This window comes from Neophocaena asiaeorientalis, unplaced genomic scaffold (assembly GCF_003031525.2).
Source record: "Neophocaena asiaeorientalis asiaeorientalis breed wild unplaced genomic scaffold, Neophocaena_asiaeorientalis_V1.1 scaffold72, whole genome shotgun sequence".
Classification (NCBI taxonomy): domain Eukaryota; kingdom Metazoa; phylum Chordata; class Mammalia; order Artiodactyla; family Phocoenidae; genus Neophocaena; species Neophocaena asiaeorientalis.
The window spans coordinates 13,473,763-13,494,173 of NW_020185336.1; the positions used below are offsets into that span (position 1 = coordinate 13,473,763).

The window sequence follows — 20,411 nt, forward strand, 5'->3', positions numbered from 1 at the left end:
TCTGGAGTTTTAGGGGACAAAGAAAGTGAATGCTTGCTGTGATAAACCATAATGGAAAAGAATATAAAAAAAGAATGTCTCTATGTGTATAACTGAGTCACTTTGCTGTACAGCAGAGATGGGCACAACATTGTAGATCAACTCTACTTCAATTTAAAAAAATTGAAAAAAAAAAAAGAAAGTGAATGCTTGGGTGCTCAGTTAGGAAGGCACTTGTAAGAAACTGGTATCAGGACCTTGAAAATCAGACAAAATAGCTTTGATATAACATGGTAGGCATTGAGAAGCATCATAAGATTTTGGAGAGGAAAACAACATGTTAAAAGTAGAATCTCAGGAGGCAGACAGCAGAAGCAAGAAGAACTATAGTCCTGCAGCCTTTGGAATGAAAACCACATTCACAGAAAGATAGACAAAATGAAAAGGCAGAGGACTATGTACCAGATGAAGGAACACGATAAAACTCCAGGAAAACAACTAAATGAAGTGGAGATAGGAAACCTTCCAGAAAAAGAATTCAGAATAATGACAGTGAAGATGATCCAGGACCTCAGAAAAAGAATGGAGGCAAAGATCGAGAAGATGCAAGAAATGTTTAACAAAGACCTAGAAGAATTAAAGAGCAAACACCTGAAAGTAGAATCTGGAGAAATTTTGATGGACCATATGGTGGATTGAGACAGGGAACATCATGATTTGTAGAACATTATTTTAGTAACAGACAAATCAGAGGGATGATGGAGACAAAGGAGAGGAAGAAAGGAATCTGAAGGTGGTATTTAAAAGAATGTTAATGACATTAGGTATTGCAGATAAAGGTGAGAAAGGAAACATCCATGAGTTTATGACAGACTGGTAGTCTGGGTGAGTAGGGGTATATGTGGTAAAGATGCCTTTAGTGAAAAGAGAAATAGAGTTGAGATAATGGAAGAAACATTCAGATCAAGGCATTTGATAAACCAGAAATTTAGTTCTATTGCACAGGTGTGATATCAGGACAAGAGATTAATATTTGAGTCAAATAATTTTTAAAAACTGACAACTGTAGACATGAAAATGTATGAGGGAGGCAGAACAGTGTATGGCCAAGGGCAGAGTTCTGGAGGACACCCACACTTAGGACATCTGGAAAGGAGCCAACAGAAGAATGACAGAACAAAGGTCAGAGAAGTTGAAGGGGAACCAGGAAATGCCATGTCATGTAAGCCTAGGGAGAAGTTTCCAAGAAGACTCTTAATCTCCAAATGTCTCCTTTTACCCACAAAATGGAGAGATGAAGAGTCACCTCCATGCCACTTTAGTGCTATGGACTTTGAACAATTAAAGTTGACCACATTTTTTGAGATATCTCAATAGATGACATAATGAAGAATTTATAATAACGAAGTAGAATCTTCCCATCCTTGCCTCAGAAAGACTTGGCAGTTGAGGTATGGCTTTTATTTTTGCTGCAGACCAAGTATCAGATTACCAGCATGCCTATTAATACTGTTGTCAGCACCATGAACTTCTACAGTTATTGGACACAGGGCCCCAAACAAGCTGTTGTCCACAAACATACCACTGGGTAGGTTCATAGATTTTGAGCTAAGGGTTTGGTTTCAGAGGCTCTCTCTCCCTCTGTGTCCTTAACCCTACTTAACCATGTTTTCCTTATTATCTATCTAAGTAGAGACAAACGACTTTGCAAACACTGAGAGTCTAAGCCGATCCGGAGTACCGAATTCTAACTAGACAGAATTCTGAACAAAGGTTCTTCAGAAATTAGGACTTCTAGATCTGATCTCTCAGAAAGTTCTTGACAGCATGTCATACTTAGTAAGCATTTCTCCTAGCAGAATGTTGCTTTCTCCTTAAGGACTTAGCTAGTCATGGAAAATACAGGTTGCCCTATGCCTAGAATAAGTCTTCACTTATTTAAAAGAAAATAAGCCATGGAATTAATACAAATACATTTTAAAATCTGTCTTTTGTATCCCAATTGACTTAGTATTTGTGAAAGTGTTTATATAGGCACGAGGTAGATATTTTTAGAATAAGATATAGTTAGACTTGGTTAAAGTATGATGAAGATGATTGTGACCTTGGAACTATCCTACCTATTTACTTTATAAATAAGGACACTGCCACATGGAAGAAGAAATCATCTGTAGAAGTCTCACAGCTGAGTAGTGGAAGAGCTGGGAGGATAATTCTCCTCTTCAGATCTCCCCCGATGGCCTCAGTTTGTAAAACACACATTCAGAAAACAGTTATCAAACCCTCGCTCCAGTCAGGTACTAGACGGGGAACAGGGTTCCCAAATGAGAGGTTGCCATCCCAGAGCTCGCAATCCAAGGTGGGACAGACATGTAAACAACCAGTTACAGTGTCATCCGATAATTCCTTTAAAGGAGGTAAGGGCCAAGTTGAGTGAGATCCCAGGAGAAGGTCATCAAGACAAAAAAGGCTAAAGAGGTGAAATCGTGCCTGTCCTGAGACATGAAGAATGAGTAGCAGTTTGCAAGCAGATGGGGAGAGGGTGGAGTTGGAGCTTCCAGGGAAAGGGAACAGCATGTCTGAGGTTCAGAGGCATAAAAGGACCTTGTGTGTCTGAGGATCTGTGAATGTTCTACATTGTTAGAGGCAGGGGTCAAGACTGGTAGAAGAAAAAGCCGGAGAAGTCAGTAGTGAAGAAAAAAGGGAGAACAGGAGCCAAGGGGATGCATAGTTAATGGGCACAATGCTTATTTTAAGGTTCGAGAGGCCTTTTGTAGGCTGAAGGAAAGAAGCTAATGAAGGGGGGGCTGTTGAATCTGTAAGAAAGAAGAGGGGTGGCTTCTCGAGCTGGGTACCCAGGGCTACTGGAGTGAGCAGCACCCCATGTGCAGGACTCATGCCCTGCAAGGGATGCTTCCTCTGAGCCATGCAGGGGCTGGGAGAGGCAGGGATGAGGATAGATAAAGATAAGTGTGTAGGCTGTCTTTATGAAAGAGGAAGCTGAGAGGAAAATGGAGAGGATTGGACAGTGTTGGGGTTTCAGACGAGTCACTGGGAGTAGAGACTGACCAGAGACACAAAATGGGATGTTCAAGCTTCAGTAAAGGCGAAGTAGCAATTGGATACCATAAATGCAGAGTTTTGGGCACACAGCACCAAGCAAGTAGCTGTTCACAGAACATACCATTGGGTAGACACATAGATTTCAACTAGAGGCTTGGGTTCCAGAGGCTCCCTCTCCCACCTCTGCACCTTCTTCCAGTGTCCCTTTTAACCCTGCTTATGGTGCTGTCATTACCTAATCCATAGAGTTGTGTGATTTTCCTCGGCAGCACTCAGCATCCTGGATATAAGAACAGCTGAAGTGTGTGCCTGACTTTTCCAGAGCTGGGAGTTTGTGAGCAGGTGTGATGTAAAGACAAGGGGATGGGAGTTGAGGGTGCTACTTAAGAGAATAACTTTAGCTGTAAATCATGGTGTGGAGACGAATGGAAGGGGATGGATGTAAGGCCAATAGTCTTGGAGAAGGAAGACTCAAAGAAATTGAAATCACTAGTAAAGCTGAGAGAAAGGCCTGTAACATTTAAAAGGATAAATTACAGTACTCTAAAATGTAAGACTTCAAATAAAGTGGAAGACATAGCCTTTTCTAAAAAATGTCAACAAATGGAATGTGGGAAGTAGATTAATTTGCTATAGCTCTTGAGCATCCCTGTCTTTTATTTTGTCAGATTGCCTACAAAAAAGGTCATGCTGAACAGCAAACTCAATTCACATCTCTGCCGGATCCTCCAGATATAGAATTTGCCAAGAAAGTGACCAATCAAGTGAGCAAGGTGAGTAAATGGGGCTGGGACAATGTTTCCCTTGAAAACTCTGCTGAATAATCTCAGCCATCAGAGAAAGTAACTAAGGTTAAACCTAAAAATGCAACACAAACACTAAGAGTATTTGTGTATATGACCGGAAAACTCTACAGCTAAAGAAACACATCCATTAACACCGTGGAACCATGTTAATAAATACTCAGCCAGCTTGATGACTCAGTGATTGATACATGGGAAAGTGTTTTGAGAACAGAACCCATGTCCTGATGTCCTTTGACATTTTGACTTATGAGAGGGATACTAACAGAGTAACCAAGTAACTGCAAATTTCCACAAAGGATCTGATTGTTTTAATTCAGTGCAGACCCTGTATAGTTTTATGCTCAGAGTCAGACTTGGAGAAAGTAAGAGTGCATGAGTGGTCTCTCAGATGTAGTTTGGTTAGACAGCCCTGGGAAGTGCACCTCATAATTTTTAAGGCCCTGGCAAACAGCTTACTCTGTCTGTATTTAGTCTGGTAAACTAGCTCTGAGGAATGCAGCCCTGACAGGGAATGCAGAGAAACAGATGTTCAACTGATGAATAGATCCATGCTAAATTACCATTTTATTTGTTTTGTTTTTGTTTTTTGTTTTTTGCGGTATGTGGGCCTCTCACTGCTGTGGCCCCTCCCGTTGCGGAGCACAGGCTCCGGACGCGCAGGCCCAGCAGCCATGGCTCACGGGACCAGCCGCTCCGCGACATGTGGGATCCTCCCAGACCGGGGCACAAACCCGTGTCCCCTGCATCGGCAGGCGGACTCTCAACCACTGCGCCACCAGGGAAGCCCCTAAATTCCCATTTTAATTTGGCCCAAATCAGGCCACTTTCTTCTGGGATACTGCTGCTTTTAAATACTTTCCTTTGCCCTCTGTGGAGTTGACTGTCAGTTTGGTCTTCTGCTTGAATTGTGATGGGACCTCATGATTTCTATCTTGTTTAAGTATTTTGGGGGAAATTATGTCTCCAGTAAAGGAGAAGGAAGGAGATTACAGATGATGAAGTCTATTCAGCAATATTTTTTAGTGTCTGACATTGCAGATTACCTACTGGTGTAACCAAGGGCTATTTGGATAAAAGATCTAAGTACAGTAAATTTTCACTGATAGGAATACCGTGAACCTGAAATTTTGCCCAGGCAGGGCTAAGCAGATATTAACTTTAGAACTAACTATTCACAAAGAGATGGCCTCCTGAAAGTGTTGCTACTGTAAATAAGATTGGAGAGAAGGACAGTTAGAGAGAAGGATGGTTATTTATTTATTTTGGAGGGGGGGAGAAAAATAAAAAATGGCTTTCAAGTAGTCATTTAGAAAGAAAAATGAATCTATTTTTAATATTTGCAACATTCTTTTACCTCATTTGAGTATGCAGGGTGGGTACTTGAAAGTGATTTAAAAAAAAAATCTATTTCAAACTCCTATAATCAGTCTCTCCACTAATTTAGGCTTGCCAGTTAGTCTAGAGCTGCACTCTTTTTTTTTTTTAACATCTTTATTGGAGTATAATTGCTTTACAATGGTGTGTTAGTTTCTGCTTTATAACAAAGTGAATTAGCTATATGTATACATAAATCCCCATATCCCCTCTGTCTTGCGTCTCCCTCCCACCCTCCCTATCCCACCCCTCTAGGTGGTCACAAAGTGCTGAGCTGATCTCCCTGTGCTATGCGGCTGCTTCCCACTAGCTAGCTATTTTACGTTTGGTAGTGTATATATGTCCATGCAACTCTCTCACTTTGTCCCAGCTTACCCTTCCCCTCCCCGTATCCTCAAGTGCATTCTCTAGTAGGTCTGCATCTTTATCCCGTCTTGCCCCTAGGTTCTTACAATTTTCATTTTTTTCTTTTTCTTTTTTTTTAGATTCTATATATGTGTGTTAGCATACGGTATTTGTTTTTCTCTTTCTGACTTACTTCACTCTGTATGACAGTCTCTAGGTCCATCCACCTCACTACAAATAACTTAGTTTCTTTCCTTTTTATGGCTGAGTAATATTCCATTGTATATACGTGCCACATCTTTATCCATTCATCTGTCGATGGACACTTGGGTTGTAGAGCTGCACTTTTAAGAGAGTAGCCACCAGACACATGTGACTATTGAGCACTTGAAATGTGAGGGTATGAACTGAGTCCTATATGTGTGAAATATACACTAGATCTTGGATCTTGGACACTTGGTATGACAAAAGGTAAAATAGCTCATTAATTATTTTATATTATGTTGAAATGACAATATTTGGCATCTATTGGCTTAAGTAAAATATATTATTAAAATTAATTTCCCACCTGTTCCTTTTTTACATTTTAAAGTATGGCTACTAGAAAACTTAACATTACAATGGTGGCTTGGATTATATGCCTATTGGATTGCAGCAGTCTGCTGGATGCAGAGACAGAATTGGGTACTTTGAAAGCATTGCTACAACTGGGTTTGCTTTGTGGAATAACAATATGATCCAAGGGGAGGAGGGCTGTGGATGAAGGTCATTTAGATTCAGCCATGGTGATAGTTATTCATCCCAGTCTCATCCAGATTTCCAACTTCTAAATGGCTGTTGTGCATCCAAAATAATAGTCAAATAATAATAGCCCCAATATAATAGTCCCAATAATAATTGGGAAGAAGTGCTTGTGATGGGTAGCAGTCCATCCAACAACAAACCATCCAGTAAGAGAGGTGTAGGGCTGCCAGGGGTGACTTAGATGTGGGACTTGCTGCCTTTCTTTTGAAGTTTTCCTCACTCTTAAGCTGCTTTGACCCATGTTTCAGTATCATTTCCTTTCTCTCCAAAAACGTAAAATCTCCTTTATCTACTCCCTTTCGTGCTGTAATTTCTTAGCATTTCCTTGTCAGATTATGTCTCCCAGCTCCATCCCTTTGTCTTACAGCCTCCAGTTCAGATTTTAACATAAGGAACACATATCTGTAATGATTATATTGCCATTACATTCTGTTTACCATCCTTCCTTACTGTACCTTTCAGAATCAAGTCTCTCACCTTTGTCTTTGGCCAAAGCCATCAAGTACATGCCAGCACCTCCTCCTGGCTCAGCGCGTTTTGTAGAGATGGGTAGGCAGGCAGGGCTGTTTGTGTACACCATGCCTACTACAACCAGCTGGGGTTGTTACAGGGGGTTCTGTAAGAAACACTGGGAAGTCCCTTTAGTTAGCTTCTCTGTGCCTGCTTCTCTGCTTTCTTACAGACTCGTGATAGGAAAGATATAAGATTTCAGGTTGGAATTTCCAGTTGACACTAGGTCTGGACCTGAAAGGAGAAACTGGGATCTAGAATGTTAACCTTTTGAGAAGAAAGGATATAGGGTGTTAGAGAGAGGGCTGGGCTTCCTATAACTCAAATTCTCTGGCTTTGCGTATCACTCACCCTTGGTACTTGTTCTTTAAAGGTGTAACAGAAAATGACTTTCTTTTTCTTTGAAGAGTGTGGTGGGGGTATAGGCAGGCAAACACTTTGAGACCCCCTGGTAATGTCTGTGGACACATTCTATTGAGCAAAGGAGGGGAAATTGCTCTAACCCAGCTCTGGCTCGGGCTCATGTCCCAAATTTGGGGTTAATTCGATTCCAAGAACATTCAAGCCAAGGTAGTCAATATATCATGGACTAGGTTCAATTTAACATAGTTGAGCATACATTTATGTGGTAACTTCTGCATGCTGCATTTTGTGTTAGATCCGGAGGATTCAAAAATGAAAAAGATACAATTCCTCTTTCCAAGGAGCTCACAGCCTAAGATTCAGGTGGTGTGGTGTTTGTGAGTTAATATGGGACAGCAGTTCAATTTTTTAATTACTTGTCAGTTCTCATTAAAATTTCTTTAAGTCTAAACCAGGAAGTCTTATTCATTGGCCTTCATGCCAAATTTTGTTGTGGTGTTGCTTTCTGGATAACTAGGAGTTTTGGTAAAGCTCAGAAATTAATGGCAAAGTTCATCGGGCATGAAAATCTGGGGTTGAGTGGTTTTATTATAACTATGAATTATAGAAGGAAGATGCATCCAACTCTCTCTTCCCTCAAACATCAGGGACCATGTGTGAGTTCTCAATGAACTAAGTCTCTAAACTCAGCAAAGCGGGGATTGATACCTCTATCCCCCACACCCAACCTTCTTTTGGGTAAATTGACACTATACTGGGAGATTTGAAGACATCTGTTAAGTACCCAGGAAGGGCCTGGTCAAGATATTTTTAAAAGCCAACCACTACCACTTAATTAGCTGCTTTATTTGGCAATTCCCAGATTTTGCTTCTCTTATTTTCTTTCTTTCTTGTTTTTTTTATCCTAGCAAAAATACAAGGAAGACTATGAAAATAAAATCAAAGGCAAATGGAGTGAGACACCTTGCTTTGAAGTTGCAACCGCCAGAATGAATGCTAATAACATCAGCACAGTAAGTAGGAATGGATTGCCAGATGTCCTTGGGTTGAGAGGGTGACCCTTTCCTGTATGACTTCTAGCCACCTGCTGCTCCAGCAATGGTACTGGAACATTTGAATCTGGGCACCTCTTCTTGGGGGTAAGACCTGTGTAGTGTTCCTATTTAGAAAGGAATTCCACAATCTTGCCTTCCTTTTGAGAAATGCTGTTTTTATTGGATTCCATTATTCTTGCCTCGGTTTTCATAGGAACAATATGGTTTCAAAGTGAGTACAGGTGAAAGGGGCCCTTTTAAGTTTATTCTGTGTCTGGGCACTCGAACAGTACATTTATGAAACTGATTAGTTTCTTCCTAGATTCTCCTCCCTGGAAAACATAAGTCCCCTTTTTCTCTTCTCTTAAGTTCTCTGCCTCTGGCCTTTGAGAGCTCCTTATTTGAAGTTGTCTTTCAGCCTATTATAATTTTCCCAAGTCTCTGTTAAGTTGCTAATGGTTTTTGTGATGGCACCACATTCTATAATTATAATCTGACCTGCAGAAGCTAAGAGGAGCATGGCTTTGGGTAACATCTCCAAATGGCCTCTGTCCTCGCGTATAAAATATTTATGTAGTTTGTTCCCTCAGCAGTTCTCCAGCATGTTTAATGTCTTACAGAGGAAATACCAGGAAGCCTTTGAGAATATGAAAGACCAGATCTACTTCATGCAGACTGAAACACCAGAGTACAAAATGAATAAACAAGCTGGGGTGGCAACTAGCAAGGTATGGGGACATTCTCTCTTTTATCTTGATGGTCTCAGTGTGGGTGAATTTCTTACAACTCTTACTTTTGTATATAAAGGGGAAAAAAAGGTTCTTAGGGGAACAATAAGAAAAATACTTTGGGATTACAATAGGGCTACCAAATTTTTTTTTAAAAAATTGCCATGTAGGAGAATTCACAATACTCAATTACCATCTTCAGCCTTTCTTAGACTAAAGGACGTTCTGATACCCAGAAGTAGAAAGGACAAAAGAATTTCTCAAGAAAAAGCAACTGGCAGCCTTGTATGCATATAGACACTTCACACTTACAACTACCATCATTTTTCTATTTTCCTACTAACTGGTGAAAATATAGTCACAGACAAGATACTTGAATCCATGGATCTGCTCATATACTCTATAGAGTGACTTTGGTAAATAGTCTACTCCTAGGCATTCTAAAGCACTAGAAAGAGCAATATGTTCAAAGCCAATCAGACTTGATTCTAACCCTGGTGCTGGCTCTGCTGGAGCAGTGAAAGCAGAAAAATCACATCACTTAGGAGGCTATTTCAGTATCCAGGTGCAAGACAGTGATATTTTGGACCAGGAGGGTAGCACAGAAAGTGATGAGAAGTATTTTGAAAGTAAAGCTGACCTGATTTGCTGATGGGTTGGATGTGGGATATGAGAGAAAAGTTTTGGTCTAAGCAACTAGGTGGATGAGGTTTCCCTTTGTCAAGATAGGGAAGATAGTGGAAGGAGTAGGTAATTTCTTTTTAGAGGGGAGACCTGAGCTCTTCAGATATGTAAAATTTGAGATGCCTTTGAGACACCTAAGTGGAAATGTCAAGTGGGCATTTGATTACATGGGTCTGAAGTTTCAGGAGAGATATCTGGGAAGGCTGTATAAATTTGGGCATCAGTAGCATATGGACTGTATTTAATGTCATAAGACTGGAGGCCATCAAGGAAGCAAGTGTAGACAAAACTCTAAGGACTGAACTCTGGAGTGCTTCCATGTGAAGACATCAGTGAGATGGGATTGGAGCAAAATTAGGAGAAAGTGATGTCTTGGGAAGCAGGTGAAGAAGGAAGGGAGTGAGCAACTGTGTCAAATGTTTCTGAAGTGGATTTATCAATGTATGGTCTCTGGTGAACTTAATAAGAGCAATTTGGTTGAATCTGCTTAGAGAGGGTTTGTGAGTGAATGAAAAGAGAGACATAGAATATGAGTGTACTCCACTCTTCCAAAGTATTTTCCTGAAAAGAAAAGAAGAAAAAGGGGTAGTAGCTGATGGATAAGTAGGTGAAGAGGATATTTTTTTAGGTAGGAGACAAAAATACCATGTTTCTATGCTGATAGAAGAAAAATCCAGTGTAGTGGGAAAATGTGATGATGTTGAGGGCCGGGGGAAGAAAGTGGCTGGAGTGTTGTCCTAGAATAGGGGAAAGGGGAAGGGACCTGGCATTTAAGAGGAGGGGATGGCTTCCCCAGAAACAGGAGAGGAGGTTGCGAATCCAAGATGCAGATAGGCGGATAGTAGGGTTTGTGAAATTTCCTTTCTGGTTGTTTCCATTGTTCAAGGAACTAGATAATTCTATAAGATAGAGAGGTTATCTATATCGTCCACTCCTGTAGAACACCCCCTGCGAGTCCCCTGTTTGGGCTCTAGGGGGTGGTGCATCTGTGTTTCAGAGTGTATCTCCTGCCTTTGGATACCAAGATGATTGTATTTGTTTCTGAGGTTCTTAAATGTTGGCAGATTATCTAGGATTCCCTCAACTTGTCTATATTCTCACATTACATTGCTTGAACTAATAGCTGGCACTGGAGATCATGGTCAAGATTAGGACCAGTTTCTTGTTTTCTTCCCTTTGGACATGCGCCTGAAGGGGGCTTTTGTGCCCTCACTTAAAGCTTCTGTCATAGCTGGAATTGAAGGTGCAAAGCAGGGGGTGCAGAAGGAGAAGATGAGGTTGCCAGCATTCATCTAGCCCCAGCCCCTTCCTCTTCCTCCCGCGTGTACATTAAATACACATGTGCTCACACACATAGTCACGGATGAGGCATGAAGCTTCCAGCTTTTTTCTTTGAAAATGTGTTGGCACATAGGCAGGTGGAGGTTAAGAGATGAATGAGGGTTCTGGAGCAGCAGGTATCTGGGGCATGATGTACTACCGTTATTATGATGTGCATCTTTTATTATTTCTCTCCCCCTGCCCCCCACCTTCCCTCCCTCTCTCTCTGAGGTCAGGGACCATGTGTTACTCTTTCTTGTATCTGTCCCAGGGCCAGGAACGTAATCAATGCCCTATGGATATTTTTGAATGAATAAATGAATGAGAAGAAAAGATATCCTGAAAATGTATGCAGTTTCCCTGCTGCTGTCATAAGTTACTATGAATATTTTGTTTATGAAATGTCAAGCTGCCATTTTTCTAAAGAGAAAATCGATTTGTGGAGCTATGTCATAATATCTGTAATAGAGACGAGAGCAAAAATAACCTGGAGAGTTACTTTATCACTTTATTTCACTCCTACAGGTAAAATACAAAGAAGACTATGAAAAGAATAAAGGAAAAGCAGATTATAATGTACTTCCTGCTTCAGAAAACCCACTGCTTAGGCAGCTGAAGGCGGCAGGAGTTGCCCTAAGCGATGTAAGTATATTCTTGTCAAAAGTGTGTTTTTAACCTTAGCAGCAAGAGAGATGAAACTTCTCTCCTTCTATAATGAATAAATGCAAATAGAACTTTACAAATACTTTAAGATTATGGTGTAACAGTTTCCCTGGAGCTGTCTAACCACAGGAAGGCATTAGTGCCTCTGAGTATGATGTGTGTCAATTTGGGGAGCCTGTGGACTTAGTTCAGCAGGCAGGGAAATCCTCATTTGCTTATAAGCTCCAGGAGCCTATGCCTTTGTGTGGGCAAAGAGTACATTGTAGGAGTTACGTTGTGATTCTGACAGAGGCAGAAGGAGACTTTGAAAGGGGAGGAGAGAAAGACGAAGCCACTTAGTGCCCTATCCTTGTGCTCTTCAAGCCTGCTGCTAGAAGAAGGAAAAGTTCCTGTGTTTCACAACTTCTCTCCCCAGACTCTGCCATTTTCTGCTCAGGTCTTGGCCCCAGAAACCATCATCTGCAGATAGCAGAACTTAAAAGATGGCTCCCTAAGTCTTCAGAGCAATTTCTACTTGTGGAATATTAAGAGCTTGTCTAATCCATTAGGTTTCAAATAGATTAGATAAGTGAGAACTGGGCCTGGCATTAAAAGACTAACAGCCCAAGACCACTTTGATTATATATCAATATATAAAGAGACTGAACAAAAGATCAGTTGAGTTTTTCCCTTTTGGTTAGGCAGTATTAAGTTTTCCAGTATTTGAGGATTATATGTAGCTCTCTGTGTGAGTTAGTTGTCTTTTCTTTGTGCCTTGAATTCAGCACCACAGAAATGTGTACATGTGACTGAGGAGTGGGGCAAGTGGAGTGGCAGGTGAGAGGATGTAAATGGATCTGTTCAAATAGCTCTACTGGGAAATCAATGCAAAGCACATCGCCTGCTTCCTAAATGAAGGTCATCTTTATCAAACGTATAAGAACTGAAGTTCAAATCCATTTTGTTGAAAAAGACAGCAATATAAAAATATTGAAAATGAATAGCACTATTTACAATTTCAAAACCGAACATGAAAAAATCATGTTTTGCACTGTAAAATCCAGTAACTTTTAGAGCTAAAGATAAATCCTAGCAGAGAAGAGGAGTTAGTAGACTCTTGTATATACCTTATTTTTAAGGTGTACTGTCTGTTCGTATGATAAGGGATTTTTTTCCTTGGTGGAAAGAGGAAGAGTGCGTATTTCTCTGTGTGCTAGACTTTTTCCATGAAGGTTTGTTTAAAAAAAATGAAAAATTTGCTGTTGCTCAGAGTATTCCTGTTTATTGGGGCATCACTAGTGAGAGAAGAGTATTGAGTTGGGAGGTCTAAAAGGCAGCAATTCAGATACGCAAGAACCTCTACAACTAAGGTCTTGGTCTGAGGCAGTATAGTGGTTTCTTAATTTTTTGGAGAATATTAAAAACTTAGGCTTCACAATAATAGCTAATAGAAAAGGTTTATCATTTATGACACTCCAATGTTTGATTGTCAGTTTTTAGACAGTTGACAGGTAATATCTTTTTTCTTCTTCCTTTGTTTAGTGTTGGAAAATACAAGTATAATAATCGGGGTGGGAGTGACAGGAATCTACTGTAACTGATTTTTTTTTCTTTGACAGAAACTGTACAAGGAAAACTATGAAAAGACAAAGGCAAAGAGCATAAATTACTGTGAGACCCCCAAATTTAAGCTCGATACAGTTCTGCAGAACTTCAGTAGTGATGTAAGCCACCCCATGGTCATTTCCTCTGTTAAATCAAAGACCCATCACTTTGCCAATAAACAAATGAAATATGTTTTGTCTTTCAGACTAAATATAAAGATTCCTACTTAAAGAATATTTTGGGACATTATGTAGGCAGCTTTGAGGATCCATATCATACACACTGCATGAAAGTCTCAGCTCAGAACAGTGATGTAAGTCCTAAGGCAATTGTTTGACTTCCCAAATAACACATTTTTAGGGCATGAATACACTGGTTGCATCCTTATATCTGATTTCTTTTCCTCATAGAAAAACTACAAAGCAGAATATGAAGAGGACAGAGGCAAAGGCTTCTTCCCCCAGACCATAACTCAAGAATATGAAGCAATCAAGAAACTAGATAAGTGTAAAGATGTAAGTCTGTAGTATAAACTGTGAATGTTACCACCCTCCACAGTATCTAGTGATCAAGATGTGTTTAATATTTTGACACTTTTGCAAACAAATGTAAGCAAGGAGTCTGTAAGAAACACAATTTATTTTTCCCTGTTGTCACCCACATGTCTCAAGCGCTCATTCTAGCTCATTTTCCCAAAGAAAAGTAATCAGGAATCTGTAGATATGGGAAAGTTTCCTATATAGATGTAAGAGCATCTCTCAAAGAAACTGCAGTCTAATTAGAAAAAATGCATTTTGCTTACTGAAAGTTTCTTTTCTTTTGGGGGATGGGGTTCTGCTTGCTTGGCCTTTAGGCCAACTCGGATTTGACAAGTGATACTACTAAACGTGATTCTCTTTCCCCCACAGTACACCTACAAAGTCCACCCAGATAAGACAAAATTCACTCAGGTCACCGACTCTCCTGTTCTGGTGCAAGCCCAAGTCAATTCCAAACAGCTGAGTGATGTAAGTTCCCCTAAATATCCAAGAAATCCAGTTATGAGGGATAGCATATCATAACTCTATACGTGAAATCCAGTGACTTGTCACATTTATAAAAAAGGCTACGTAACTTTTAACAAGTTTAACTTGTATATATTTGTAATCACCTAAAATACTTTCCTATTTAGTTACCTTACATCTTCTTGGGTGGATAACAATTATAGTAAAAGAGCTCTGCAAGGGAAGCTAACGTAGCTTAATGCGCTGGAAAGAACATGAGTTTCTGAGTCAGAGAGAACAGGATTCAAATTCCAGCTCTGTCATTTATGACCTGGGGCCTAGGAAAGTTGTTTAACCTCTCCATACCTCATAGTTCCCTTTGATAATTTGTGGTGGTTTTGAAGATTGTGAAAGAAGATACGCGCATAGTACACATCCTGGCCCAGAGCGGGTATTCAGTACATGGGATTTCTCTGTCTCTCAAATAAGTTTTTAGGAAATAGTCTTTGAGATACATTTTATCATATAAATTTTCAGTGTGAATTTCCAAACTTGTGTTGAAATAAAAAAATGAAAAATAAAAGTAACCTCAGTAGATTATGGCCAGAAATGAAGGCTTCAGTTAGAGTATCCACAAACCATAATGCATGTGAGGGGACATAACCAGATTTGTTAGAAAAGATTTTCCAGTGGTTGAGCATTGACAGCAGAAAGGAAGAAAGGCTGTCACTCTCAGAACCTACAGGACCAATTGTGATATATAAAGAGGGGAGCTCCCACGTATGAAAGTGCCACCTCTTTCCATTAGGGCCCTACCATGGTGACAGATATGATAACAGCTGTCAACTATCCTCCACGCAGTGTCAGTAAGGCAGAGTGGCCCACCCTAGATCTGGATTTCTCTTTTTCTTTTTTTTTTTTTTTAACATCTTTATTGGGGTATAATTGCTTTACAATGGTGTGTTAGTTTCTGCTTTATAACAAAGTGAATCAGTTATACATATACATATGTTCCCATATCTCTTCCCTCTTGCGTCTCCCTCCCACCCTCCCTATCACACCCCTCCAGGTGGATTTCTCTTTTGATCGTAACGACTCTGTCAGTTGTTATTTAACAAAATGTATTTTACATTTTATCTCATGAAATGTACCACCCAATATTTTTTTTTTCTTTTGCATTTTGGAGCAATCTTCTTCTGAATTGAGAACTAAATGGCTCATTTTCTCTCTCTCTCTTGCTCTCAGCTAAATTACAAAGCAAAACATGAAAACGAAAAGTTCAAGTGCCATATACCTCCAGATACTCCTGCCTTTATCCAGCACAAAGTCAACGCCTATAACCTGAGTGACGTGAGTTCCTCATGCACTATGCCGTGTGTTATACTGACAACTATGCTTTTATTTTTGAATTGCCTCATTGAATAAATATTTCAGTGTTAAAGATGGGAATAACAGTTAACATTTGTATTGTGTCCCTATGCCCCTGCCAGGGTAACTTTAAACTCACCTTATAAAATGTGTGTAGCGATCTTATAAGTAGCTTTATACAATGAGACAATCTTAATATATTTTAACCAACCCTCAAAATACCACTGTTCATGTATGTTTAATTGCAAATCTTAATGTAAGCTCTTTTAGCCATATATCCTTTTATACTATACTATAATTTTCTTTCAGAACCTCATATTTTAAGATAGTTTCATTTTGTTTACTCCCCAGGCATGTAAAGTCCCTTCTTTCACACAAATGATACTTATTTCTACATGTAAGAGAACTTGCACTAACAAAGATATAGGGTATTCAAAAGGCATAAGGCCAGGTATCCATTGCTATCTTTCATTTCCAAACTAAATAATTTTATAGAAAAGTCAAATTACCCTTGAGGGTTTCAATTTCTTCAACAATTCTTTAAATAAGTACTAAAACTATCCAGCATCAATGAGTATTGCAATGATTCGTGAAATAACCTTTCCAGAGGACTTTGAGATCAAATGAAAATGGTGCCTTTATATAATACAAAGTAAGTTAACTATAGAATATTTGTGCCACTCTATAAAATATTCAGTGTTAGGAATCAAATATTAGTATGATAACTAGAATGAAGTTAACATAATACAATATTCTCATGGAGAGTAGAGAAACTTAATCTTAGAGAATTGGAAGATTCATCTTGAGGAGAATTATCTAAAATATGCACAATTTCTTTTTTTTTTTATTATTTTTTTTTTGCGGTACGTGGGCCTCTCACTGCTGTGGCCTCTCCCTTTGCGGAGCACAGGCTCCGGACGCTCAGGCTCAGCGGCCATGGCTCATGGGCCCAGCCGCTCTGCGGCATGTGGGATCTTCCCGGACCGGGGCACGAACCCATGTCCCCTGCATCGCCAGGCGGACTCTCAACCACTGCGCCACCAGGGAAGCCCTATGCACAATTTCTTAAACAAAGAAAATGGTCTTTTTATATTAAGACAAGGTATTGGGTTACCCTCTAGTCTTTAAAGTGTGATAACATGCATATTACTTTTGCCCATTCCTCTGCTAAAATTTTTCTGTCCAGAATGCTTATAAGTATGACTGGGAGAAGACCAAAGCTAAGAAGTTTAACATTAAGGTGGATGCCATTCCCCTGCTGGCAGCCAAAGCCAATACCAGGAACTCTAGCGATGTGAGTATGGCCTGGGCACCTGGACAGGGGGGGGCCTCAGCGATCTTCCTGATGAGTGAGATCTGGCACGTGTGATGTCTTTGCAGGTGATGTACAAGAAAGACTATGAGAAAAGCAAAGGAAAGATGATTGGAGCCCTCAGCATTGACGATGATCCCAAGATGCTGCACTCTTTGAAGACGGCCAAAAACCAGAGTGATGTGAGTGCTTTTGTGAATCTGTCTTGTTTTCAAGATTGTGTCCCAGTCAACATGCCCAAGGGTAATGGTGTAAAAAGATTCCATATCCATGGGCTCTCTCAGGTTCACAACAATGAACTGCTGAGGACAACTTTAGAAGTAGTGATTCCCCAGACTCTTGCACCTCTCATGTTTGAGGAGAGAAATTAATGATTTGTACTTGATCTTCATTTCACTTTGAAAAAACCTGTTTTCATATTTAGTAGAATATTGATTGTAATTCTCAACACCTTTTGGAAAACATTAAGATGTTTTCATATTTTCTAATTCAAAAGTAACTTAAAACTGTGGTTTAAAAAGTGACTTTATTTTGGAAGAAAATCATGAGTCAGAGATAAAAATCTTAGTATAGCTAACATTGCTCTTTACTGACTTTAGTAATTAGTATTGGCCTAAGTCTAAGATTCCATTAATTATAGGCCCCGTTGAGAATCTGATAAAAGATCTGGTCCATCTCTTTAGGGAAATGGAGTTTTTTTCACATCTTTTGCCTGACTTTCATAGAGAATTCATGGACTCCCTAAGGATAGCCTTTAGGATATCTATCATCTTCCAGTTAAAATTCTTACCATAGAGAGGCAAACATATACTATTGAAAATTGCAATATACACTGTGTTTTAAAATGTTTGGAGAATCCCTTAAAAGTGGTAAGAATGTTCAACATAGCTTGCAAATATTAGCTTTTCATGGTGAAAGAGAAGGGTGTTTGTATCATTTAGCTTCACTTTAACCACGTGTTCATATTGTGAGCTATTAAACCTTCTTTAAATCATTTCACATTTACTATATAGTCATATAGCACTTTAAACGTCTTATTCAGTTATTTTCTCTAGTAAATTCACACTGAATTAGATACAGTGTGATTATATACAGTCAGTATACAGTGCTCACATACATAATACTATCTTCTTCACCAGTTCCTTATTTTGTCTCAACTCAAGAAAGTTATAGCTCCCATTGACAGCACGTGTATGTTTATCTTTGGTTTTTACCCTACCACAGAACCCATTAGAACACTAAGTTATTAAGTGCATAATAAGTGTTCAATAAGTACTTGTTAATTGATTCATGTTGGCAACCAAAAGGGATAGTCAATGATGAGTCATTCTCAAATAATATTCAGGCTAAAATCAAGCTGCAGATACAGAGCACACATCGCTTTAAAAAAGAGTCTTTTAAAGCCATTTGGGACTAAACAACATGCCACTAAAAAAACAGTGAGTCAGGCTTCCCTGGTGGCGCAGTGGTTGAGGGTCCGCCTGCCAATGCAGGGGACACGAGTTCATGACCCGGTCCGGGAGGATCCCACATGCCGCGGAGTGGCTAGGCCCGTGAGCCATGGCTGCTGAGCCTGCGTGTCCGGAGCCTATGCTCTGCAATGGGAGAGGCCACAACAGTGAGAAGCCTGCATACTGCAAAAAAAAAAAACAAAAAAACAAAAAACCAGTGAGTCGATGAAGGAATCAAAGAGGAAATCAGAAAATACCTCAAGACAAATGAAAATGGAAACAACACTCCAAAATCTATGGAATACAGCAAAAGAAGTTTGAAGAGGGAAGTTTATAGCGATATAGGCCTTCCTCAAGAACAAGACAAATCTCAAATAAATAACCCAATCTACCACCTAAAAGAATTGGAAAAAGAAGAACAAACAAAACCCAAAGTCAGCAGAAGGAAGAAAATCATAAAGATAGGAAATAAATAAAATGAAAATTTAATAAAACAATAGAAAAGATCAATGAAACCAAGAGCTGTTATTTTGAAAAGAGAAAAAAACTGATAAAGCCAAGATCACCAAGAAGAAAAGAGAGGACCCAAATAAATAAGAAATGAAAGGGACAAATAACAACCAATACCACAGAGAAACAAAAATTATAATACTATGAACAGTTATAAGCTAACAAATTGGACAACCTCGAAGAAATGGACAAATTTCTAGAAACATACAACTTGCCAAAACGGAATCAAGAAGAAACAGATATTTGAACAGACCAATCGCTAGTACTGAAATTGAATTTGCATTAAAAAAAAATGCAAGCAAACAAAAATCTAGGACCAGACGGCTTCACAGGTGAATTCTACCAAACATATAAAAAAGAACTAATACCTATCCTTCTCAAACTATTCCAAAAAATTGAAGAAGATGGAACACTCCCAAGTTCATTCTGTGAGGCCACAATTACCCTAATATCAAAACCAGAAGAAGATACTAGAAAAAAATACAGACCAATATCTTTAAGTATAGATGCAAATCTCCTCAACAAAATATTAGCAAACTGAATCCAACAGTATATAAAAAGGATCATATACCATAATTGAGTTGGATTTATTCCAGGGAGGCAGGATGGTTTAATATTTACAAATCAATGTGATTCACCACATTAACAAAAGGAAGGATAAAGATCACATGACCATCTCAACAGATGTAGAAAAAACATTTGACAAAATTCAATATCCATTCATGATAAAAACTCATCAAAGTGGGTATAGAGGGAACATATCTCAACAAATAAAAGCCATTTATGACAAACCCACAGCTAACATCACACTCAGTGATGAAAAGCTGAAAACCTTCCCTCTAAATTCAGGAACAAGCAAGGATGCCCACTCTTTCCACGTCTATTTAACATAGTATTGGGAGTCCTGGCCACAGCAATCAGAAAAAATAAATTATTAAAAAAATAATAAAAAGCATCCATATTGGAAGGGAAGAAGTAAAATTGTCACTATTTGTAGATGACATGATACTTTATATAGAAAACCCTAAAGTCTGCACCCAAAAACAATCAGAACTAATAAATGAATTTAGTAAAGTTTAAGGATACAAGATTAATATACAGAAATCTGTTGCTTTTCTATACACTAATAATGAACTATCAGAAAGTAAAAAAAAAAGCCACATTTAAAATTGCATCAAAAAGAATAGGAATAAATTTTTTTAAATTCAAACAGAAAGTCACAAAAATTATAATCATCCTCATCAGTTCACTCAGTCCCATGTAATTAATTTTTTTTCATCTTGATCTTTTGTTAGCACTTTTATGGATACATCAGTTTTCCATTAGAGTTCTGAAAATGCTTATTCATTCAGTTCAGCAGTGTAGTCAGTTACCAGAAACCTGTACTTGTCAGAGTCTTTTCCATGAATTCCTTGAAGATGAAATCCTTTTATAGGAACATTTTTGTAAAAGCATCAGAGTACACCCAGAACTGTCTGTAAATGACAAAAGACTTAAAAATGACCATGGTTAAAGATTTGATGAAAGTTC

The 20,411-nt window shown here is 39.0% G+C and overlaps 1 protein-coding gene across 1 annotated transcript in view; it reads left to right on the forward strand.

Annotated features, from left to right (window-relative positions):
- LOC112393583 (nebulin-like) overlaps positions 1-20,411 on the forward strand; it is a gene marked incomplete at its 3' end in the record, with an annotated part of 93,615 nt that overhangs the window by 29,565 nt on the left and 43,639 nt on the right. The window contains exons 11-21 of the mRNA XM_024735897.1: positions 3,711-3,815; positions 8,153-8,257; positions 8,899-9,006; positions 11,536-11,652; positions 13,272-13,376; positions 13,463-13,570; positions 13,668-13,772; positions 14,166-14,264; positions 15,486-15,590; positions 16,795-16,902; positions 16,989-17,102. Coding sequence (XP_024591665.1) covers positions 3,711-3,815; positions 8,153-8,257; positions 8,899-9,006; positions 11,536-11,652; positions 13,272-13,376; positions 13,463-13,570; positions 13,668-13,772; positions 14,166-14,264; positions 15,486-15,590; positions 16,795-16,902; positions 16,989-17,102 — 1,179 coding nt within the window. The remainder of the gene's footprint in view (positions 1-3,710; positions 3,816-8,152; positions 8,258-8,898; positions 9,007-11,535; positions 11,653-13,271; positions 13,377-13,462; positions 13,571-13,667; positions 13,773-14,165; positions 14,265-15,485; positions 15,591-16,794; positions 16,903-16,988; positions 17,103-20,411) is intronic.